Here is a 26,191-nt window from a genome sequence, read left to right as displayed (position 1 = left end):
GAGCACTTAAACAATTCTTCCTCCATCTACATACAATGGAATATCATTCAGTCTTAAAAAGGAAGGAAATTCTGACACATGCTACAACATGGATGGACCTTAAGGACATTATGCTAAGTGAAATAAGCCAGTCACAAAATGACAAATACTGCATGATTCCATGAGGTAGCTAAAGTAGTAAAAATCATAGAGACAGAAAATGCAGTGGTGGTTGCCAGGGGCTTTGCCGGGGGAGGGAATGGCAAATTCTCATTTAATGGACATAGAATTTTAGTTTTACAAGATGGAAAAAGTTATGGAAATGGATGATGGTGGTGGTTGTACAACATTATGAATGTATTTAATACTACTGAACTGTACACTTAAAATGGTAATGATGGTAAATTTTATGTTATATGTAAAAAAAAAAAATTGGAAGAAAAATTTACTCTCCATTTCACCAGTATCCTCTACTTAACACTAGCATTTCTCCCTACCCGACATGTCAAATTCTTTCTTTGTGGGTCAGTCTCTTCCTAATTGTTTGGTGCAAACAGCTGAAAGTACAATGCAAATCAACAAAGTGAATAAACAAGCAAATCTGTCATTTAAATTAGGATTCCCTAAAGTCAAGGAAAATAATGGAGGACTGTTCACATCATGCTAGGAGCCACTGATGAATCAGAATCTGGAACAGTATTAGTGTTCAAAACTGGGAAAGGATGCACAAGAGAATTACAAAAGATGATGGCAGGAAAGGCACCTGAAAAGAGAATGATTTGAGTATCAAAAGAATGTAAGCCCTTTGGGAAAATAAAGACCAAGTATACTTTTTATAAAAAACAATGATCTTTATGATTGTGCTAGAACGTTAAATGTGAAGCAATGGATACAAGATGGTGCTGTCACAAAATTTTATCGTGAAAACTTATGTACCCAACCAAACACTGGTATTTTATTCTTTATTCATTAAATAAAATATCTATAGAGAGGTTTCTGTCCTGGTTAAGATGGAGTACCAAAACTCCACCTTGTTCTCACTGAAGGTAGTCGTAAAAACCAACAGCAATTTGAGGACTCTGAAAAGTGAACAGCAGCAGGACTGGAGAAGAACACCAGAATTCAAAGTACTACTAAACCAAGGGTGAGTTTAGCATTTCTTTTTCCTCCAGTGTTCCCTGATGTGGACATAATGCAACCTGAAATCTGGAAGCGTCCATTGACGTGGACAGAGAAAGCTCCAGGAGAAACCTCAGTCTCGTTCTGGCTTGAAGAGTGGAAAAAGGGTCTCCAAAAACTCAAGAAAGTATACAGAAACATCCCATTTTTCTTTCTTTTTCTTTTTTCTGTTGTTACGTGTGCAAGCCCAAAGCCAATCTGTGGTGGCAGCAGTGGCAATAGGGGAATGGCAGAAAACTAAAATTGAATAATGGAAACCTTCCTCTCCGATCAGCAGTAGTCTCAATAGGTGGAGTGAGCCTTTGATGCTTTTTCTCTTTCTGTCCTCCTGCTACTTGGCTCCAGACACTGAAAAAGGGTGTTCCAAGGAATTGGGAAGTATTGAAGAGATCGCAGACAAGGAGCAGCACATGTATGGACCTGACACTAAACAGCAGACGACAGCCTCTGAGAACTGAAGAGATAAACCGCAGCCCACGTCCCAGACTGGCCACTGAGTGGCATGTACACAGGACCGATCCAAATAGGTTTGCAAAGGCTTTGAAAATTGTGCTGACATTGAAACCAAAGCCCACAGATTGATGGTGAGAACTTGTGGCCTCCACCTAAATGGGTCAATTGCCTCTTAAAACAAAACTATCAACATTCCCCATTATATTGAAAGAAGACCAAGAATCTCATAATATAATACTCCAAATGTCCAAGATCCAATCCGAAATTGTTTGGCCTTGGACAGAACCAGGAAAATCCTTCCTTGAATGGAAGAACTGAATTAATAGATGCCAATGCTGAGATGACACACGTGTTGGAATTATCTGATAATGACTTCAAAGCAGCTTTGTAAAAATGCTTGAACGTAAGGGGAACACCTTTCAAACAAATAGAAAGATGGAAAGTCTCAGCAAAGAAATACAATCTATAAAGAAGAACCAAATGGAAATTTCAGAACTTAAAAATATAATAACCAAAATTTAAATATAGAGAGAATAATAATTTAAAAAAAAACAACAACAAAAACACAGTGCCTCAAGGATCTATGGGATAATACCAAAAGGTATAACATTGGTGCCATTGTAGTTACGGAAGGAAAGGAGAATGTGGAACAGAAAATTTATTTGAAGAAATAATAGCTGAAAACGTCTCAAATTTAGTGAAAGACAAACTTAGAAATTCAAGCTCAGCAAACTCTAAAGAGGATAAATTAAAAGAAATACATGCCAGACACATCGCTGGCAAATTTGATCAAAGAATTAAAGAAGAAATAACACCAATTCAACATAATCTCTTCCCCAAAATAGAAGAGGAAAGAACACCTGCCAACTCATTTTATTAGTCCAGCATACCAAAACCAGACCAAACAGTATAAAAAAGTACAGACCAATATACCTCATGAAAATAAATGCAAAAATACTCAATAAAATACTAGTAATGCAGCAATATTAAAAAGGAATACACCATGACTATATCTTGGGAATGTAAGGATGGTTCAATATTCAAAAATCAACGGACTAAGAAGAAAAACTACATGATCCCATCAATAGATGCAGAAAGTGCGTTTGACAAAATACATCCATTCATGATAAAAAATCTCAGCAAACTAGGAATAAACTTCCTCAACCTGATAACATGCAGCTACAAAACCTATAGCTAATATCATTCTTAATGCTAAGTGAATGCTTTCCCCGTAGATCAGGAACAAGACAAGAATATCCTCTCTCCGTACTCCTATTTGACACTGCTTGGAAATCCTAGATAGTGCAGTTAAAAAGGCATACAGACAGGAAAAGAAATAAAACTGTCCCTATATACAGACAACACAATCACCTGCACAGAAAATGTCAAAAAATATACCAAAAAACTGCTAGTGAGTTTAGAAAGATGACCTACAAGGTCAACACACAAAAATCAATCATATTTTTATATACTAGCAATGAACAATTAGAAATTGAGATAAACAAAAACATATCCTTTACAATAGGTACTCAAATATTAAATACTTAAGTATAAATATAAAAAGAAACATATATAGGAATTGTATGCTAAAAACTACAAAACACTGATAAAAGAAATCAGACAACCTGAATAAATGGAGAGGCATAATGTTTTCTGGGATTTGAAGATTCACCAAATTCATACACACACACATAGAAACACACACACACACACACACACACACACACACACACACACCCCAGGGATACCAAAAAATTTATACAAGTGGACATTTTGGTCAACGTCACTCAAGCAGTAGTTTGCTGTAATCAGAAGTGTCTGGACGCTGATGGTAACCACTTTGAGCACCTTTTGTAACTGCAGAAGTCAAACGTGACTTGTATTCATTCATCTTTTGTTATCGGTATATATTGAGTATTACAATTGTAATCCAGTTTTCCTTTCTTAAAATTTGTATACTTTTTTTGGCGTACACACATACACATACACATACACACACATACACACACACACAAACCAAAGAGGTTTAATTAATGTTTGAACAGGACTATGCCCTATGCCTAAGCATTCTCAGAAGTCTCTCTGCATATGCCAACTTTTTCTTTTTTTAATTAAATTTATTGGGGTGACACTGGTTAGTAAAATTACACAGATTTCAAGTGTACATTTCTACAATACATCATCTATATATTGCATTGTGTGCTCACCACCCAGACCCAGAGTCAGTTCTCCTTCTATCACCATATATTTGATCCCATTTTCCCTCTTCTACCACCTTCCTACCCCCATTACCCTCTGGTAACCACTAACTGCTGTCTGTATCTACGAGTTTTTGTTTGTTTGTCTTGTTCCTTTGTTGCTTTCAGTTTTATATTCCACATCTGAGTGAAGTCATATGGTTCTTGACTTTTTCTGTCTGACTTATTTTGCTTAGCATAATTATCTCAAGATCCACCTGTATATTGAAAGGAATCCCGATTATAATACCAGCAGGATTTTTTTTGTAGATCTAGACAAGATTATTCTAAAATTTATATGGAAAGGCAAAGAAACTGGAATAGACAAAATAATTTTGAAAAAGCATTAAACTGGAGTAACCACATCTGAAACTAAAAAAAAAAAAAAATGGAGGAATCACTACCCAATTTTAAGACTTACCATAAAGCTCCAGTATTCAAGACAATGAGCTATTTGCAAAGAAATAGACACATAGGTCAACTGAACAGAAGAGTCCAGAAACAGATCCACACAAATGTGGACAATTGATTTTTGATAAAGGCAATTCAATGGAGAAAGCAGTCTTTTCTATAAACTGTGTTGAAACAATCGAACATCCATATGCAAAAACAACACACTCTACACTTTATATAAAAATAAACTCAAAACAGATAATTTGACTTAAATGTAAAACTATATCATTTTTAGAAGAAAACGGGAGAATTTGTCATGCCTGCAGTTAGGCAAAGAGTTCTTAGACATGACACCAAAAGCAAGATCCATAAAAGATAAAAACTGATAAAAGTTTAAAACTTTTGCTTTGCAATAGACACTGTTAAAAGAATGTAAAGACAAACTACAGACTGGGTGAAAATATTTGCAAATCAAATATCTGACAAAGGACTTGTATGCAGAACATATACAGAACTCTCAAAACTCAACAGTAAGTAAACAAATAACCCCATTAAAAAATGGGCTAAAGACTATTAACGAACAGACCACATTCTTCAAAGAGGATATATGGATGGCAAATAAGCACAAGAAAAAGTGTTCATCATTAGTCATTTGAGAAATACAAATTAAAATTATGATGAGCTACCACCATACACCTATTAGAATGGCTATAAAAAATACTGACAATAATAAGTGCTGATGAGAAATGGAACAGCCACTGTACAAAATGGTTTGGCAGGGTCTCATAAAGTTAAAGTTATACATATACTTACCATATGACCCAGAAATCCCACTCTTAGGTATTTATATTAGGGAAATTTATTTTCAGACAAAAACCTGTACACAAATGTTTACAGCAGCTGTATTCAAACCACCAAAAATTGGAAACAACCCAAATATCCTGTAGGGATGAATGGAAAAACAAACGAAGGTATACCCACACAATACTACTTGGAAATAAAAATAAATTGATAGATGAAATATGTAACAATTTAAACAAATTTTAAAGGCACTATGTTGAATAAAAAATGCCATTCTCAAAAGATTACATACTGTATGACTGTAGTCACATGCTCTTCTCTAAAAGATACAACTACACTGAAAGAATAGACTGGTAGTTGCCAGGAGATAATGGTAAGTTTGGGTGTGATTGCAAAGACACAGCCTGAGAGATTTGGGGGTGGTTCAACTGTTCTGATGCTGAATGTGATGGTGGTCACATAAATCTAATTAAATCTGTTAAAAATTCACAGACCTGTACACACACATATATAAAAGTCAGTCTTACTGTATGTTAATTGCAAAAATAAAACTGGAAAACCCAGAGTACAAGATTAAATCAACTTGTTAAATATAAAACTAACATTAACTTTTAGTTTCATAAGACAAATCCCAATCAAGCCCTTTTTTCACTATTAACAATAAAATATTGATTCTTGTTTTATGGGGATCTACTTTAAGTGTCTTTTTCATTACCCATTACCCTCCACCAGCAAGACATCCTTTATATTAAAATATACATTGAAACAATAGAGTCGAAGGACATATGCTAGAGTGATAATACAGCAAGTTGTTTCTGGGTAATGAGGTTTATGTGACAATTTTTCTTTATTTTCTAATTTTCCAGAATGAGCTTGCATAACTTTTGATAAAAATCAGTGGAAAAATGGTACAGAACGCTTTCAATCCAGGCCCTTTTAATGTTTTCTCAAAGAAACCCTGGGGCTCCAGCCTGTAAAAATGGAGGCGACAAGCAGCTAGGAGAGAAGGGAGGCAGCACCTGAAGGATCAGATGTGCCGGTGGTACTGGTGAACGTAAGAAAACTAGCAACTCTTTGAAAGGGGGAAGCTAGCTCACCTGAGACTGTTTGAAAACATCCTTCCCAACCACATCCAGGTTAGAGGGGTCTTTGATGGAACTAACATACTCAGAAACAGCCTTGATCACCACATCACAGGGAGGAAGAACCAGCTGATGAGCTCGGACCTAGAAGGGTAAGATAAGCAAAGAACACTGACTTCACACGAGTCACTATGAAAAAGGGTGAGGTTGGGGTTAGATCCAGAATTCAAATTCAGTAAATCCACCGAAAGACAGGTAAAATCTTTTCTATAAAAAGTTTTCCCCCTAATTCTCAGTACAGAATACTTTGAAGAGATTGAAAAGTATAAAAGAAAGATAAAATCTTATCATCTATAATCTTACTACTACAGAGATAACCAATGTTTTATGACACTGCCATAATTAATCAGTTTTCTTTCACGATACGTTCTGCCTGCTTCCAATTTTTCACTATTAAAGGTAATGTCGAAATATGTGGACCATGTTTGGATCCTGATTTGAACTAACCACAAAAAGGCCTTTTTGAGACAATCAGGAAAATCCAAAAATGGACTGACTGTATATTAAGATGATAAAAAGAAATTATCAATTTTGTTAGGCATAATAATGGCATTGTGCTTATATATGAAAATGCCAATATGCTTTAGAGATGCGTATCGAAGAATATGGAAGTGAAATGACTTGAGGTATGGAATTTATTTTAAAATACATTAGCAGCAGCAACAAAAAAAGCCCCAACAATTGTGGCCACATCTTGATAACTGCTGGAGCTGGAAGATGTTACAATGGTATCATATTATTTTTTCTACTTTTGTGATGCTTGAAAATTTTTAATATAAAGGTTTTTTTTAAAAAAATTTTTATTGGGGAAGGGGAACAGGACTTTATTGGGGAACAGTGTGTACTTCTAGGACTTTTTTCCAAGTCAAGTTGTTGTCCTTTCAATCTTAGTTGTGGAGGGTGCCATTCAGCTTCAAGTTGTTGTCCTTTCGGTCTTAGTTGTGGAGGGCGCAGCTCAGCTCCAGGTCCAGTCACCATTGCTAGTTACAGGGGGCACAGCCAGGGGCACAGCCCACTATCCCTTGCGGGAGTCGAACTGGTAACCTTGTGGTTGAGAGGACACACTCCAACCAACTGAGCCATCCGGAAGCTCAGCGGCACCTCAGCTCAAGGTACCATGTTCAATTTTAGTTGCAGGGGGCACTGCCCACCATCCCTTGCAGGACTCGAGGAATTGAACTGGCAACCTTGTGGTTGAGAGCCCACTGGCCCATGTGGGAATCGAACCGGCAGCCTTTGGAGTTAGGAACATGGAACTCCAACCGCCTGAGCCACCGGGCCGGCCCTAAAGGATTTTTTTAATGCTGTGATAAAATATAGATATGATTTGTTATCCATTTCCCAATTATTTAATTACAAGCTTCCTAAAACAGCAGTAATTACTGAGTCAAAGGGTGTAAACTTCTTAAAGTCTTTTTATATAAATTGTTTAGGCAAAAACCTGCACCATTCATTCCTTCAAAAAATATTTACTGCCTACTGTGTGCTAGGCACTGTCCTAGGCACCAGGGATACAGCTGTGAACAAGATAAACAAAGATCCCTGCCCTCACAGGAGCTTACATTCTAGTGTAGGTGTGACTGGATGGGGTGAATGGAATCAAACAAACAGAATAAATAAGTAAAATGTATAGTGTGCTTGATGTAGATAAGTGGTATGGAGAAAATCTAAGCAGAGAAGGGGCTAAGAAATATGTGTGTGTGTGTGTGTGTGTGTGAGAGAGAGAGAGAGAGAGAGAGAGAGAGAAAGAGAGAGAGAGAGAGAGAACATGCACACATGAGCAGATAATTTTATTAATAAATAGGGTGGTCAGGACAGGCTTCACTGAGAAAATAACATCTGAGAAAACCTGTAAGAGTGAGGAAATAGCTATGTGGGAGGAAAAAGCCTTCCAAGTAGAAAGAATGGTAAGTGCAAAGGTTCAAAAAGCAAAAGAAAGGGAAGATGAGATCAGAGCTGTAATGGGGCCAGACAGTATAGGGCTTTGCAGGCCACGGTAAAGACTGGGTGAGTGATATGAAGAGCCACTGGAGAATTTCAAAGAGAGAAGTGACATTATCTGAGTTGGTTTTTAAAAGAATCACTCTGGCTGCTGTATGGAGAATAAATTTGGAGGGAGGGGTGACAGAAAAGAGAGCGAGCAGAAGACCAACAGTTAGTACGCTTTTATAATAATCCAGGCAAGAAAGAATGATGACGTGAGCAGGGTAGTAGCAGGGAAACCTGGTGGTATTTGATCACAGTTGGAAATGTGGGACATGAGAAAGAGAGAGAAGTCAAGCATGACTCCAAGGTTTGCAGCATGAGCAACTGGAAGGATGAGGTTGCCATTAATGAAAATGGGGAAGGCTATATGGGAGGAACAGATATAGGGAAAAGATCAGGAGTTTCCATTTGGACATATTTCTTTGAAGTGTTTAGTAGGTCATTAGATATTAGAATCTGGAGTGCAAGGAGGAAGGCAAAGCTGGAGACATATATTTAGGAGTCATCACTGGATAGACGGTGTTTAAAGTCATGAGACTAGATGTGATCAATTACCAAGGCAGTGTCTGTAGATAGAAAAGAGAAAGGACTAAGGATAGAACTATGGGACATTCCAAAGTTAAGAAGCAGGGAAGACAAAGAAGCAGCAAAGGAGACGGAAGCAGTAGCCACTGAATGAAGTAGGAAGGAAACCAGAAGATAGTGTCCTTACAGCCATGTGAGGAACATATTCTATAGAAGAGAAAGTGAACTGGGTCATATGCTGCTGATTGGTCAAGTAAGATGAAAACTGAGAGCTGGCCACTGGATTTACTAACATCAAGGTCATTGGTGACTTTGTCAAGAGCAATTTCAGCAAAGCACATTGAAGAGAGAACAGGGAAAAGGGAGAGTAAATAGTTGAAGTATAGACAACTCTCTAGAAGAGTTTGACACAAAGGAAGAAGAAATATGGAGCAGTAGTTTGGGTGGAGGGAGTGAGGTTGATTTTTTGGGTGCATGTTTATATATCTGATGGGAAAGAGCCAATGAAGAGAGGGAAACTGAAGATGCAGGAGAAAGAGGGGAGAACTGCTGAAGTGATGCCCATCGGTTAGCTAGAGGGGAGGGGATCTGGGGGAAGGGGGTGGTGTTAGGATCAGGGACAGGTCCTCCACAGTTAACAGGAGGCAGGCAGAGCATCTGGGCGCACAGATGCATGCAGGACAGATGAAAGGGTGGGAGTGGTGGAAGCTCTCTTCCCAATGCTGCAATTTTCTCAGTGAAATAGTACGCCAGGTCATGAGCTGAGAGTGAGCGAGGAGAAGGGAGCATTAGAGGCTTGAGGAGAGAGCAAAAGGTATGAAATAGTTGTCTGGGAGAATAAAAGAACTAGGGATATAAATACAATCACCAACTTACACTACTACCATAGCCTTGATAGAAATGGGTAGATTAATTTTTCAGTATTTGCTAAACTGTTAGGTGAAGAGAAATCACACTTCTCAATTAGTTTGTATGTCTGATCACCAACCAGTGAAGTGTAGCATTTAGTCACACTATTGGCAACTGTACTTCTCCTTTTGTGAATTGTCTGCTTCTGTCCTTTACTCATCAGTTCATTTATTGGGGTATTTGTTTTTTTCTTCATAGGTTTGTACAAATCCTTTAAATATTAAGGGTGTAAGATAACAGAAAATATATATTGGTCTCTGCCTCCAGTTCCTGGCACAGAGCTTCTAAAACCCTTGCAATATCCTAAGTGGTATGATCACTAGGAACATGTCTTGTTCTATTGAGGTGACTCTGGGCGGGCTCCTGGATGGTTCCTGGATAAGAGCTGGTTACCGGCAAGACCAAGTTATGATTAAAAACTTGGAACTTTTAGCCCCACTCCCATTCTCTTGAGAAGGGAAAAGGACTGAAAATGAAATTAATAGTCAATCATGCCTACGTGATGAAGCCTCCATAAAATTGCAAAAATATGGGGTTCAGTGAGCTTCCAGGTTAGCGAACACATCTACACTAGGGGATAAAGCACCCCCACTCCATGGGGACAGAAGCTCCTGCGCTTGGGACCCTCCCAGACCTCACTCTATATATCTCTTCATCTGGATGTTCATCCTGTATTTTATCACATCCTTTAATAAATTGGAAAATGTTTAAGTAAGTGTTTTCCTGAGTTCTGTGAGCTGCTCTAGCAAATTAATCAAACCCAAGGAGGGTGGTCATTGGAACCGCTGACCTATAGCAGGTTGGTCAGAAGCACAGGTGATAAACTGGGCTTGCAACTGGTGTCTGAAGTTGGGGGGGGGACAGTTTTGTGGGACTGAGTCCTTAACCCGTGAAATCTTATGACATCTCCAGGTGAACAGTATCAAAACTGAGGTGAACCATAGTGGGGGGGGAACCCATATATTTAGCGACCAGAAGTATCCGAAGTGACGCATTCTGTGTGAGTGTGGTAACAGGGTGAAAGTAAAGGAGATATACAGGAAAGAAAGACAGAGGAGGGAAGAACTGGAGGTGGAAAACTGAGTTTTCTTTTTATTAAGAGTATTGATCATAATTACAAATTTTGTAAGTATTTTGGAATATTTTAAACCTAATGAAAGATAATTATTCTATCAAAATTCCAATCAAAACCTGATGTCATGGATGTATATGCAGGAAATGGGGCACATTACCTTCAGTGATGCAAGGGGATGTTCTGGTCCCAAGAGGCTCCAATGAAAAGCAGCCAGGTCCTCATCTGGGAGAATGTGGTTACCTATAAAGTACATTTGTCATTTACTGACTGTGCACATGTTTTTAGACCCTCCATGCCATGAAAGGGCTTCTGGGAGAGAAAAATGATCAAATAATTCACGCCAATCTATATTCTTAATATAATGACTACAAGTAGCTATGTGTTGATTACCTGTGTATCACATGCATTATACGTATCATCTTTATGATAACCATGTACGGTATTATTCTCCCCATTTTACAGATAAGGAAACTGAGGTTTGGACAAATCTGGTGACTTGGCCTAAGGGGGCATGGTTAATAAGTGCCCACACCAGAATAAGCAGCTCAGGACTGTCTGACTCCAAAGCTTATGCTATTTTCTATCACCTAGTCATGCTGTCTTTTGTAATAGCAGCTACAACTGCCTGACTAATAAGTGCTGGGCATTTCATGTATCTCATTTCATTTGATCTTATCAATAACACCATGAGGTACTATCATTCCATTTCACAGAGGAGGAGACTGAATCCAGAGAGGTGTAACTTCAGTGATTTGCCAAAGGCCTAATTCCAAAACTTTGCTGACTCCGTGAGATTATCCAAGCTCAACCCCTTCGGCATTACAAACAGAGTTCACACCTGAGATAAGATACTAACCTTCATCCTGTCAATACTTGGAAAACCAACTCAAAACACAATCAACAGTCTGTAATTTACTCTGAAATATGTCTTTAAAAGACAGATGGATAGATGGCTAGAATGGATAGATAAAGCAAGTATAATAAAATGTTAATGGCAGAAAACAGGTGATAGATACAGGATTTCCACTATAAAATTCTTTTAATTTTGCTGCATGTTTGGAAATTTTCATTATAAAATGTTAGCACAACAGAAGCAAAAAGAAAAACATAACAATTTGTGTTCATGATCCAAATTTAGACACTGGGGAAGAAATGTGAATGCTCTGAGTGGGAAACCAAAACTGTCCAAGGCTAGGAAAACATTTGGCCTAAGAGAGTACTCTGCAAAAAAGTTATGGAATGTTACAAAAGAATTTAATAAGAATCAAAATAATGTTCTGGAATATCCTGTATTAATTCATAAGACAAACATGCTGAGTTTCTACTAAAGCCCAGAAGCACAGTGTTGGCATGTGGACTTTCAGAAGATAAATCCAGTAACGACAGACTAAATTGCTCTGGTCTTCATCTCTTATTACAGGAAGGGGAAACTTTACTAATCACTGGAGTCTGTTATGGGACTACCTACCTAGCAGTGCAGCAAATATGGGAAAATTCATCCGCTTCAGGCCCAGCTGCTTGGCCACCTCCTGCATCAGGAACTGGTTGGTAGTGAGGTTCTTCCCATTCCAGCTCAGCTTCAGAGCATGGGAACTGTAGTAAAAGGGAATATTGTAGAGCGCATACTCGGAGTCATGGGCAAGAAGGCCATGGAAGCCATTTTCCCTCAAGAAAGCCACCACTTCCAAATGGTGGTCTTCAAGGCTCTGAAAGACCTAGGAGGGAAGAAGAGAAGAACAGGTCATGCAACAGAAGCTGACCTGTATTTGGTTAGAAGTCAGGAAGTTTAGCAACTGAACTTTGCAGTTTGTTAAAACTTAATATTATATGAGGCTAAACAGAACACTCTTAAAAAAAAAAAAGCCTCTTCTATAAACACAGGCAGCATTAACCACATGTTCATTCAAATGCCCAGAGTTTTTTGACTCCTTTCATGAAATTGAGGCCTGCGGCTCTTCAAAAGAATACTGAAATGAACATGGTATATGAATTTTTATTTGAAACAATGACAGAAGAGACATTCGTTAGATAATAGAGCTGTTAGTTATTGCTCAGCACCTCCACCCACCGTGCATACTTTACATACATTATCTCAACTTCAGAACCATGGCCAATGTAGATATGGATGAAAAAACTTACACATGGACATAGACAAAAAGGTTAAACAACAGATAGCTAAAATCTGAATCTAAGTACATCTAATTCTTTTCTAAACAAATCCTTGCTTTCTTTCTTAGAAGCATCTTAGATGGCAAGACACCCAAATAGGTCACTTCCAATATGTGGGGTCAGAAACTTCACCCCATTTTAGAAATGGGAAAACTAAGGCTCCAAGAGGTTGGCTGCCCCCAAAGTTACATGAGTGACTGTAGACAGGATTCAAACCCAGGTTGATCTGCCTGCAGAATGCACACTTTCCACTGCACCAGGCTTCTTCCTGGAGAGCACTGTTTTTTATGTAACAGAGGCAGACATTAAATGCCCTTTACTGAGTATGCCTCTGTTGCTGCACTAGAGCATGCTGAGTACTGGTTCCACAACACTAAGTACCTTGACGGCAGAAAATTCACTTATCTCTGTATTCCTGGCTCCCACATAAGACCTAGAACATAGTATAATGAATAGTAATGGCTAACCGATACTGAACATGTACTATGTGCTAAGCAATGTTCCAAGTACTTTACATGTATTAACTCATTTAATACTCAACACAATCTTATGAGGCCATAACTATTATTCTTAAACCCATTTTACATTATTATCCCTAAGGTCACATGGCTAGAAAAAGCAAGCCTGGATTTGGGCTCAAGAGCCTGTAGATCGTGACAATTTTGTCCAACTAAACTGACCTATTTCTTCATTTAAGTTGTAAAAAAAATGGTAGTTTTCTGGAGTCTGACAGGAGTTTCAATGCATTAAGCTTCTGCTAGGCTATGTAACGAAACTCTAGTTAATAGTATAGTCATGTCACACATTAAGTCACACAAGGAGCGGGACACTGGTAAGCAGAGAGCAAAGCAAGGTCTGTGTTTGGTTTCCAAAAATCCTTCCTTTGCACTGCAACATACTTATTCCTAAGTTATGATTAATTCGAAATGGGTCAGGGTAGTACAGTTTTATGCTGCCACCTGGTGATAGTTTCTTCCAGCATACCTTTCATACAAGTCACTGAGAATTCATCTACCTTTATCAGGCATAGTGCTAAGTATGATATGTTCTCTCCCATCACCACAACCTAACCATGCAAGCATTGTAAGTCCCATTTTACAGATGAGGAAACTGAGGCTTAGAGAACTGAGGGGCCATGCTCAGGAACACAGAGCTGGGAAACAGAAAGCTGGGTCAGACTGACACCACAACACATGCTTTTTCTACTACAACATATGACCTTTAGCTGGTCTAAAGGTGATTCTGCCACCATCCAAGTGATTTCAACTCCAGAAAGCCAAAGACTAGCCGAGTGATTTTTAACTAATCTAGTGGCTCTTACAACACTAGGAATGTAAACCACAATCACTTGGAGCCCAGTTTTCAAAATATACAAACCTGTGCCTCACCTCAGATTGGTTGATGACAATTAACTCGTGACCAGGGCAAAGGAAAAGCCTTCTAGCCACACTGCCTCTTAGAATAGCTGTGTGCCTGGCTCCATTTCACACGACTACCACCACCTATAAGCAGAATAACTTCAGTTCCTGGCCCAAACTGATCCAGTTTAGTTGTCAACCTTGTCATTTTCTACGAGACTAAAATGATTTAGGCAAAATTAAACAACAAACAACATAGCCAAACAACTGATCAGAAAAAAGTACACGTAAGCTTTAAAGAAAGTAAAAGTTGAGATTCTGAACAACTATCTACAGCTTTTAATTGCTGCCTCACTTTTTGGTCCAACAAATATGAACTAAGGGCCTACAAGGTGCCAGGATGCAGACAGCACAGAGTGCCATGGGAACTCAAGTAAAAGCATCTAACCAGTCAGTGGGGTAATACGCTCTAGAGGAAGTGACACCTATTTATAAAACTTAGGGGATGGGCAGCCGGATGGCTCAGTTGGTCAGAGCGCATGCTCTTAACAAGGTTGCCTGTTTGACTCGCGCATGGGATGGTGGGGTGCACCCCCTGCAACTAAAGACTGAAAACAGCAACTGGACTTAAAGCTGAGCTGCACCCTCCACAACTAGATTGAAAGACGATGACTTGGAGCTAATGGGCCCTGGACAAACACAGTCCCCCAATATTCCCCAATAAAAAAATTTTTTTAAATTAGTAATAGAATTACCACATGCCTCAGCAATCCCTCTCTTGGGTATCTACCCAAAAAATCTGAAAACATTCATCCGTAAAGATATATGCGGTATGATCAAAAAAAATATGGCGACTTCTTAAGTTAAAAAAAAAATATTACAGTAAAAGACACATTGCCCTTAATCCCCCTCAAACTACTCCTCCTCGCTTCGAACACATTTATCCCATCGTTCTTGCCCCCTTCTAAAGCAGTCCTGAAAGTCCTGTGTCGTGTCTTTACGAGCGTTTAAGTAACAACGTGCACAGAAAACAGCCTTAAAAATTGGCAAACGGTTTCATCATCATGACAACTCTCTGTGTCACACATCACTTCTGGTACAGCAATTTCTGTCAAATAAAAACATTACAGTGCATCCTCATCCACCTTATTCACCAGATCTAGCACCGTGTAAATCCTGGCTCTTCCCCAAAGTCAAAATGACCATGAAAGGTAAAAGTTTTGAATCGATTCAGGACATTGAGGCAGCCATGACAGTGCAACTAGAGACACTCACGAAGGAGGACTTCCAGAACCGCTTCAGAAAGTGGCAAGAACAATGGGATCAGAGTGTTCAAAGCGAGGGGGGTATTTTGAGGGGGTATTAAGGACGATGTGTCTTACTGTAATAAAATTTTTTAAATTTAAACATTCACCGTGGTTGTTTTTTGTAATCATACTTTGTATGTACCCCTGTGTTCATTGCAGCATTATTCACGGTGGCCAAGACATGGAAACTAAAGTGTCCTTTGATAGATGATTGAATAAAGATGATGTGGTACATGTACACACTGGAATATTACTCAGCCATAAGAAAAGATGAAATACTGCCATTTGCGACAACGTGGATGTATCCCGAGATTATCATGCTAAGCGAAATAAGTCAGACTGAAAAAGTCGTGAACCGTATCACTTCACTTACATGTGGGATATAAAACTGAAAGCAACAAACGAATAAGACAAACAAAAACTCACACAGACAACAGTTTAGTGGTTACCAAAGGGTAAGTGGGGAGAGGAGATGGCAGAAGAGGGTAAAGTGAATTAAATATATGGTGATGGAAGGAGAACTGACTGTGGGTGGTGAGCACACAGTGTGACATACAGATGATGTATTATAAAAAAGTACACTTGAAACTTATGTAATTTTACTAACCAGTATTACCCCAATAAATTTAATAAATTGGAATCTAAAAAAAATGTAACTAGATTGTGAGCCTATTAGTTGCAGTTACAACCATCTGGGTCTCTAGAACCCTGCCTGTTCCATAGAAAGAGCTTAATCCAGAGGCAGTATCACTTTCTGACCTCTGCAATTCTTGACTTCCTCCAGCTCATCCCAAATTCCGTTGGAATACTGGCGTCACTCCCATCTACCACGTTAAATACACCAAGCTGGTGTCTGACACATGCAGGGCGCTGTGCTCCACCTCCACGTGTTCGCAATTCCAAAGCAATAAGAAATCAGAGGGGGGTGGCAGGATGGCTCAGTTGGTTAGAGCGCGAGCTCTGAACAACAAGGTTGCCGGTTCAATTTCCACAAGGAATAGTGGGCTGCGCCCCCTGCAACTAAGACTGAAAATGGCGACTGGACTTGGAGCTGAGCTGTGCCTTCCACAACCAGATTAAAAGAACAACGACTTGGCTTGGAGCTGAGGGGCCCTGGAAAAACACACTGTTCCCCAACATTCCCCAACAACAACAACAAAGAAATCAGAGATGACAAGGAAGCATCATCTTGTAAGAAAAGGGGAGGGTGGATTATATCTAAGTCTTCTTTAGCCATAGAAATATGGATACTTTATATTTCATCTGCAAGGCCTATGTGCCTTGAGGTCTAACCCCTGAACAATCACAGACCCAAACTGCTGTTGATACCCATTTACATCACTACACTCTATGGAGTTCAATAAGCATAGAGACTAAATTGATAATCACAAAACTAAAGAGTAATGTAGAATTAAAAAGTAAGACTAGCAACGATCGAAAACCATAGCAAATTCAAGGCAATATTGACAGTGTCCTTCCCGATAGAATTTCAATTATCTACATACACATGCATGGGAGAGTATTTACCATTAAATACCAGTCAAGCTGGAGGTAGGATACAGATCCAGTGTTCAGTAAAGGCTATTAAGGTGCTAATGTTAAAGAGCAAATACCCAATTTTCATGCCCTTAATTTCTCTTAGGCTGCCAGGAGCCAGCCTATTTCTGTAGGTGAAACTGCCTGTCACATGTAAAAACAAAAACTTAAGTTTTAAATATCCTGTGGCTCTTCTGGGGGCTTGGAGACTACTTTGAGAGTAACTTGTAATCAGGGAACAGGAACTTTGGCATCCAAGTGGTCAGGCAAATCACTTAGCTTCTTCATGTATAAAATGGAGATTTTGCTAATTCCTACCTGATTGTACGACTTAGAAATTGCTTATAGAAAATACCTGGCACACAGGATCCAAAAAAGCGGTTATTACAAAATAAATCATAGCTTGTTTATTTTGCAGAGATAAAGTCTACGGTATACACTACTGTCTGCAGGTCTTCAGAAATCCCTTGAGACAAGTAGACACTAGAATAGGCAATTGTTCTGCCCAATGCAAATTTTCAGGATTGAAAAATCAGAAGGCCTGATGAAAGGTATCTGTAGGAATAAGAGGCAAACAAGAGTCCAAGGGAGCTTTTGGGGCACCTTGGAAAGGAAAACGGGAAGTGCAGAGAGCACAATGACCGCAAGAAATTTCTAGGAATCCTTGAACCAAGGGCTGCAAATGCTTACATGGGCTGGAAGCTAACATAAATGAACAAAGGGGGCCAAGTTAAGAAAATCAACTACCAGCAATGTAGTCCCTTGTTTTCACTAAACTGTATCATGGGTGTTAATACAAACATATAAAACATTGGCATTTACGTTTGAAATTCAAAGTTGAAAACACAAGTCAAAAAATAGAAAAATTTAATCATTACATTTTTGTGATTTACACTCCTTTGACTTGTAACAGAAGTATGATGCCTTTCTTATGTACCAAGAGGTCAATGTTAGGTCTTTTATTTTTGTTACACTGTGCAGCGTTTAGCCTTGAATCCTTTTACTGGGAATAATTAATTTTACCATATTTCATAATGGAAAACAGTTGCTTAGAAATGTAGGCATTTCCAAACACAGACTTTTTGCACTGTTTTTCATATTTAGGGTAAGTACTCCCAAGATATTTGTAGAATTCTGGTATTTCAATGACATCATGCTTCATTTTCAGTACTATGGCACAGTAATTCAGCATCTCCACTGTAGCTCTTCTTTCACATCATGAACATTGAGAAAGGCTAACTGAACAATATTAGTTCATCTTCATACAATCTAAAGTGAGAGCCTTTTCTGGAATTCGATAGGCAGCTGTACAATTTTGGGAATGTAATTCAGGCTTCACTTTCATTTCTTGGAAAACAATTTCAGTTAAGGAAAGTCAGCCAGATTATCTCCTGGCAAATGAGTCTCCCAACGGCATAATTTTTGCTAGGAACGAGCAATTAGAACGATACATCTGTGAAGGTATTCCTGAGCAGCCCTGCTTTTATTCAGTGTCTAGACGAGTTGTAATGTCAACGAAACAGGTCAAATACGTTATTTCATTCATTGCTGATGCACTGAATGCCCTTTGGATGGCAAGTCTTTTTTTTTTTTTTCTTTTTCAGTATCTTCACAGTATCTTCAGTACCATGCCTCAACTAAGCCAGTCAGTCTGCACATAATAGGACAGATTTCCGTAACATGCATCATGTAATTCAACTGTGTTTGGTGCAAACCACAATATTAATTATTAGTTCCTGACATGATTCATTTTTAACATTTTGCACAAAAGTGAACACGAAGGAGCGATAAGACAAACAGCGTTAAGCATTTGTAGTGTTTCTGCTTCAAATTAAAGTTTAAGTCCAATAGTAATGCTATTGCAGAAGCATAAATGTAGTTATATTCAATAATTTTGACCAATCTATACTAAAAATTTCAAGACTTTTCTCATCACACAAAATCCAGCTATTTCTGGAGGTACCTATCGCAGGCTGCCAGTCCAAGAGTTAGATTGCACCAAAATTCTTAACACATGAATTATATCTAGGTGCAGCGTTCTCAAACTTCAGGGTGTTATTAGAATCAGCTGGAGGGTTTGTTAAAGCAGATTGACAAACCCCATCTTCAGATTCTGATTCAGTAGGTCTTGGCTAGAGCCTGAGAATTTCCATTTCTAACAAGTTTGCAGGTGGTACAATGCTGTTGGTCAGGGACCATACTTTGAGAACTACTGGCTAGGCATATAGCGAAGTACACAACTATAGGAGTCGTGTTTACATCTGTTGTAACCAGCTGCAATCCAAAACTTCACAAGTAACTTCTGGATGCAATTTGACCCCAAAACGTTCAGCCATGTCTTTAACATCTGGAGCAAAAGTACTTCCGGCCCTTGCAAATGCTTGTTTATGACGTAATTTCTGCTATATTCAACAGACACTCTTTTCTTAAAGGACTACCTACAAAAGGCTTTTAAGGCCTAGCAATTGTTTTCATTTAGTACATCGCATTTTCTAGCAGTATCACTTATTCTGTCTGTATTCAAAAACACAGCCTACTGAAATTCCAAGCTCTTTTTCAAGTTCTTTTTGTTTTCAGTATTCATCATTTTTGTATACTGGTTATATTTTTTATAATGGTTTATCTTAAAATGGTGTTTTAAACTGTAGTCTTTCAACAGACACATTTTATTTAGCTATAAATTACACATCACTTCCAACAATAGGCTCTCTCCAATTTTCCTTTAAGTATGTGACTTTCTTGTATATATAACCTTTCCCCCCCACTTTTCATAGATGTGGATACAAAAAATATTTCGTGTTCATCAAAACTACTATAAAAAAATACAAGCACGGGGCCGGCCCGGTGGCTCAGACGGTTGGAGCTCCATGCTAACTCCGAAGGGTGCCGGTTCGATTCCCACATGGGCCAGTGGGCTCTCAACCACGAGGTTGCCAGTTCAACTCCTCGAGTCCCGCAAGGGATGGTGGGCTCCGCCCCCTGCAACTAGCAATGGTAACTGGAGGTGAGCTGCGCCCTCCACAACTAAGACTGAAAGGACAACAACTTGAAGCTGAACAGCACCCTCCACAACTAAGATTGAAAGGACAACAACCTGACTTGGAAAAAAGTCCTGGAAGTACACACTGTTCCCCAATAAAGTCCTGTTCCCCTTCCCCAATAAAATCTTTAAAAAAAAAAAAGTACAAGCACAACAATCAATGGTGTTTTAGTTATCTATTTCTGTGTAACAAATTACCCCCAAAATTTAGTGGGTTGAAAAACATTTATTATCTCATAGTTTGTGGGCGTGGCTTAACTGGGTCCTCTGGCTCAAGGTCTCTCACAAGCTGCAATCAAGGTGTCAGCAGGGCTGCAGTCAGTCATCCCAAGGTGTGACTTCCACCCTTGGAAGGATCCGCTTCCAAGCTCAGACATGTGGCTGTTGGCAGGATTCAGTTCCTTGCGGGTTGGACTGAGGATCTCAGTTTCTTTCTGGCTGTTGGCCGGTTTCTTGTCACGTGGGCCTCTCCAGAGGGCAGCTCACAGCATGGCAGCTTGCTTCATCAGAGTGATAAAGCAAGAAGAGCCAGAGAGAGAGAGAGTGCAAGCAAGATGGAAGTCGCAGTTTTTTATAACCAAATCTTGGAAGTGACATCTCATCACTTTAGTTATCGTCTGTTCATTAGAAGCAAGTCATTTGGTCCAGCCCACAGGGAGTGGGGGGAGACTACACAAGAGTATGAATACCAGGAGGCGGGAACCACTGGGAGCCATTGCAGGAGATGGGTACCATGAATGGCCAGTGGCACTTGGTCACTGCGTTGGGGAGACACCATGGAGTGGTGCAGACTTCAATAAATGAAGACACGTATTTCAGCCAAAGGGAGCAACCAGTATTGCCAGAGGATCTGATATTTCAAGAGTGCTTAGAGAGTCAGACTGTTCTGTAACATTTCACAATTTTAAAAATGTTGGCAAAAAATTTATATTTATTAAAACAGAAATGTGTTCATATAATGCAAGTTAAACTATAGAGGTAAATGAAAAAAATTATTCAACTATGTGATGCCTTAATATTTGGTCCAAAACTTCACATTCTAGTAAACACGACTGATCAATGAAAATCAGTCAAGTTCTTTAAAAAACAGCTGGGCCTATGGGCTGCCAGTTTGCCATCCTTGCCATAACCTTTGTAATAGACTTTGTGGTATAGATGAAAGGGCAAGGATTTTCGTGTCTGGTGAGCAAATCTTGGTTCTGCCACTTCCACTATGTCTTTGAGCCTATGACAAGGGACAAAGCAATGATCCTCGGGGCTCACACTGTTAATATTGTCTAACTTGTCTCCTCTACTAGACTATGAGCTCCCAGAGGGACAGAGTACCCTCCTGACCTCAATTCACTCTTATCTCACTTCCCTGCTACACTTTTCTCCACAGCACTCCCCTATACCACCTAAAATACTATGTTTTGTCTTTTTATCTTTTCTGTCCTCCCCACTAGAATATAAACTTCCTGAAATCAGAAATCTGTTTTATTCACTGCTTTATCCTCATACATCTTGAACTGTGCCAGGTACACAGTAGGAGCCCAATACATACTTGTTGAATGAATTTCATTGTTTATAGTACTTAGCACAATTTCATTGTTTATAGTACTTAGCACAGGGTCTGGCATAGAATAGGTGCTCAAAAAAATGTTAACTGAACTGAAAATTATTCACTGTCCTGATTAGAAAAATGGGGTGAAATGAAAACAGAGAATGGTAGGCAGATGCTATGCCATGCTAAGCTTAAAGCATGAGAATGAAATGATCAATGTCCAACCTACTTGGCACACAAGATATTTTGGTCAAAGTAATAGTAGCAGGCATTTATATGGCATTCACTATAATACTGTATAATATTCTAAAAATTTATTTACGCGGTCTGACAATTAAGTTTGTGAACTTGCCACCGTGTGCTTACATTGGCAGCACTGTACAAACACCTCAGTGAGGTTTCATAACCCTAGCATATCAGTGTCACAGAGTTGTGTTCGTGTCGACGTGTGGTGGTGTCTTACTGAGTGGCGTTCATTATTGTTGTTGCGTGTTTTTGTGTGCTGTCGAGAGAATGTCTGAGCTTGAATTAGAGCAACGAACAGACATTAAATTTCTTGTTAAACTTGGCAAGAGTGGGAAGTGAAATCAGGGACGTGTTAGTCCAAGTTTATGGGGATAATGCCATGAAGAAAACAGCAGTGTACAAATGGATTAAACATCTTTCTGAGGGGAGAGACCATATCACTGATGAAGAGAGGTCAGAGCCTCCAATAACGAGCAGAACTGATGAAAATATTGCAAAAATTAATCGAATTGTGCATCAAAATCCTCTGCTGCCTGTGAGAAGCACAGCAGACCAAGTAAACATCAATAGAGAAAGTTAGGAAAACCTGAATTGAAAATCTTGGCATGAGAAAGGTGTGTGCAAAAATGGTCCCAAAGGAGCTCACCAACAAACAAAAGCAAAGCAGAGTCGAAGTCTGCCAAGACCATTTGGAGAGACAAGACGATGTTTTGGGCCGTGTTATCACTGGTGATGAAACATGGGTGTACCAATATGAGCCTGAAGCAAAGCATCAAAGTGCACAATGGAAGTCAGCCAATCCTCCACGACCAAATAAGTTCTGTGAGTCCAAATCAAGAGTCAAAACAATGTTGTTAACCTTTTTTGCTATCAAGAGGGATTATTCATTATGAATTTATACCAACTGGACAAACGGCTAACCAAGTTTACTACTTGGAAGTGCTAGAAAGGCTGTGTGAAAAAGTTTGACAAAAACGACCTGAACTTTTCGCCAACAATTCATGGCTCTTGCATCACGGCAATGCACCAGCTCACATGGCACTGTCTGTGAGGGAGTTTTTAGCCAGTAAAGAAATAACTGTATTGGAACACCCTCCTTACTCACCTGATCTGGCCCCCAATGACTTCTTTCTTTACCTGAAGATAAAGGAAATACTGAAAGGAAGACATTTTGATGACGTTCAGGACATCAAGGGTAATACGACGACAGCTCTGATGGCCATTCCAGAAAAAAAAAAAGTTCCAAAATTGCTTTGAAAGGTGGACTAGGTGTTGGTGTCGGTGCATAGCTTCCCAAGGGGAGTACTTTGAAGGTGACTGTAGTGATATTCAGAAATGAGGTATGAAGCACTTTTTCTAGAACTTAATTGTCAACCATAATCGTTATATATTAAATCATTTAACACCACAGTCTGTGATATAGGTATTATTACTATCCTCATCTTCCAGATGAGGAAACTGAGGCACAGAAAGGTTAACTTGCCCAAGTTTATATAACTAATAGGCAGAAGAACAAGGATTTACACTCAGGCAGTCTGGCTCCAAGGTCTGTGCTTTTAGCCATTATGATACTCAAACTAAATATAAGAAAAGTATTCTGAGAAAAAGTTATTAAAATGCAACTATACTGTTTTTAAATGTTAAATATGAAGGATTTTGGTGTCAAATACATTTAGTTTCATATTTTGGCTGAACCACGTTGATGCAACGCAACCTTGTGCCAGTGACTATGCTGAGCCTGGTTTAATTTTAGCTATAAAAAATGGAAATTAATATGTGACCTGAAGGGTGGCTGAGGGGATTAAATGATATAATAAACCTATGTAAGGTACCCAGCCCATGTGGTAGCTATTATTACTACCACCAATGGGGAAGGTATTCTGTAAGGAGCTACAGAACTAAGGAGCTACAGAACTTACTTATAAATAACATTATAAAACACTGGTTCTAAATTCTTTTTAATTTGACCTTTAAAGCCCTCTATAGCCAGTCTATCAACCTATCTCTCTGTCTCAACAACCATTATTGAATATAATGTGTCAAGCCCCAGAGCACATCCTTGCCCTCTTGGAACATAATTAAAAGAGAATTATATAAAAACTTCCAGTTATAAGATAAGTAAGTTCTAGGGACGTAATGTACAGCTTGGGGGCGGGGGAAGAGAATTATAATGTGATGTGAAAATACTACGAGAGAAAAAATGAGAGGTAAGAAAAGAGCACTCTGGTAGCACAACGGAAGGTACCATTCATCATGACTGGGAAAGATTTCAGTGATAACTTTTGAGCAAGAATAAGTAGGAATTTGCTAGGCAAGGGTGAGGTAACATAAGAAAAGCACTATGTAAGAAGACATGGTGTGTCTAGAAAACCAAAACTGTTCAGAATGGTTGGGACATTCCAATTGCCGGAACAGGCATGGGCAGAGGTAAGCAGGAAATAATGCTGGTAAGAGTTTGGGATCACACTGTGAAAGGTATTGTTTGCCCATGCTGAGAAGTCTAGACTTGGTAGGGTAGGCAAAAAGTAGCCAGTGGGTATCTTTGGGAACACAACAAAGTCAGGTTTGGATTTCAGGATGTATCTCTGATAGCAATGTGGAATATGGACTATAGTCCAGAGAGTGGTGAAGGAACAAGTTGAGGCTACTTTCATGGTTCAGATGAGAAACGATGGTGGGTAAATACCCAAAAGATGAATTGTTAGATCATATGGTAATTCTATTCTTTGAGAAACCTCACAACTGTTTTCCATAGTGGCTGCACCAATTTAGATTCCCACCAACAGCGTGCAAGGGTTCCCTTTCCTCCATATCCTCTCCAACATTTGCTAAGATTTCTTGTGTGTTTGCTAATTGCCATTCTAACAGTTGTGAAGGGATATCTCATTGTGGTTTTGATTTGCATTTCCCTAATGACTAGTGACGTCGAACATCTTTTCATGTGCCTGTTGGCCACCTGTATGTCTTCCTTGGAAGTGTCTATTCAGGTCCTCTGCCCATTTTTCAATCAGATTGTGTGAGTTGTGTGAGTTCTTCATACATTTTGGATATTAGCCCCCTGTCAGAGGTATCATTTGCAAATAACTTCTCCCATTTGGTTGCGTTTTTTTATTGTTGTTTTGTTGATGGTGGTCTAAACCAAGGCCCTAAGGGCAGAAGTGGCTGGACTCCGGAGACATTTTTGAGGTAGAAGTGACACGATTTGGTAACCAAGTAAATATGGAAAGGGACAGAAGACTGAAGAATTGAGAACTCCACGGTTTCTGCCTTGAAATGGATGAAAGACAACATTCATTAAAAAAACAAAAACGAATACTAAAAGTAGAACAAGTTTTCGGGAAAAATATTGAGTTCCATCTTGGATACTTTTTAGTTTAAGTGACCTATATGACACCGACTGGTAGAGAGCTGAAAAGATATGTCAAAAGCTCATGAGAGAGGTTGGGAGTCGAGAAAGAGCTCTAAGAATCATCAGAATATAGCTAATATTTAAAGCCATAATAATGGATGAGATTGCTCAGGAAATGAATAGAACATGACTAGGACAGAACCCTTGAGAGCACCAGTGCTTAAGGAAGCAAGGAGAGGAGGAGAAATAACTTAGGAAAGGAGCAACAACTAGAGACTTGTAAGGAGAATCAGAAATGAGCAGCATTGTGGAATCCAAGGAAGGGAATTCAAGGGAAGGATGGCTTAATAGCATCAGTTATCTCCAAGAGGACCAAGAAAGGGTTAGAATGGAAATGGATTTGGCAGCTTCAAAATGGCAACGGCAAGTATCAAGTGGCCACAGGTTAGGGAAGGGGAATTAATAGTTTTCTTTTTTCAAGAATAATGTTTAAAAGGAAAGTACAGAGATAAGGATAATGGCTTAAAGGAATTACAAAGGGGGAGTTTTTGTTTTTTTAAAGGTTATTTGTGTATGCTGTAAGTGAAAGAAACCAGAGAAAGACTAAGAATGAAGAAAAGAGATTTTTGTTACTTTTGAATTCCTGTAACATCACTACATGACTCACTGCACTTGGCACTTAGCTTGCACATTAGCCTGTACTTGCACTACGGAACACTTAGCAATGCTGACACAAACTAAGTGCTCAGTAAATCTACTTACTGTTTTCCTTCATGTATGTATGCATGTTATCTGGCCAATAAAAGTACACAATCTTACACAAGAATGTACAAAACAAAGTTGGTGAGATTGGGAAAAAAAGTCTTTGAGCAATACAGACCCAGAACATGGATTTTTATCCATCACTTACTAGTGTCCAGACCAAAGAAAAATCGTTTCACCTCTATGCACCTCAGTTATTCAA

General features: G+C 39.0%; 1 protein-coding gene across 2 annotated transcripts in view; it reads right to left on the bottom strand.

Annotated features, from left to right (window-relative positions):
* Window positions 1-26,191, bottom strand: part of FAM120C (family with sequence similarity 120C) — an 84,201-nt gene that overhangs the window by 53,085 nt on the left and 4,925 nt on the right. For both annotated transcript variants that reach the window (XM_033107086.1, XM_033107091.1), the window contains exons 2-4: window positions 12,148-12,394; window positions 10,837-10,919; window positions 6,140-6,268 (exon numbers count right to left, since the gene is read on the bottom strand). In XM_033107086.1, coding sequence (XP_032962977.1) covers window positions 6,140-6,268; window positions 10,837-10,919; window positions 12,148-12,394 — 459 coding nt within the window. The remainder of the gene's footprint in view (window positions 1-6,139; window positions 6,269-10,836; window positions 10,920-12,147; window positions 12,395-26,191) is intronic.

Source organism: Rhinolophus ferrumequinum, chromosome X, assembly GCF_004115265.2.
Source record: "Rhinolophus ferrumequinum isolate MPI-CBG mRhiFer1 chromosome X, mRhiFer1_v1.p, whole genome shotgun sequence".
In the NCBI taxonomy this organism is placed as follows: domain Eukaryota; kingdom Metazoa; phylum Chordata; class Mammalia; order Chiroptera; family Rhinolophidae; genus Rhinolophus; species Rhinolophus ferrumequinum.
The sequence above is the reverse complement of the archived record's forward strand: the minus strand, read 5'-3'. Positions and strand labels throughout refer to the sequence as shown.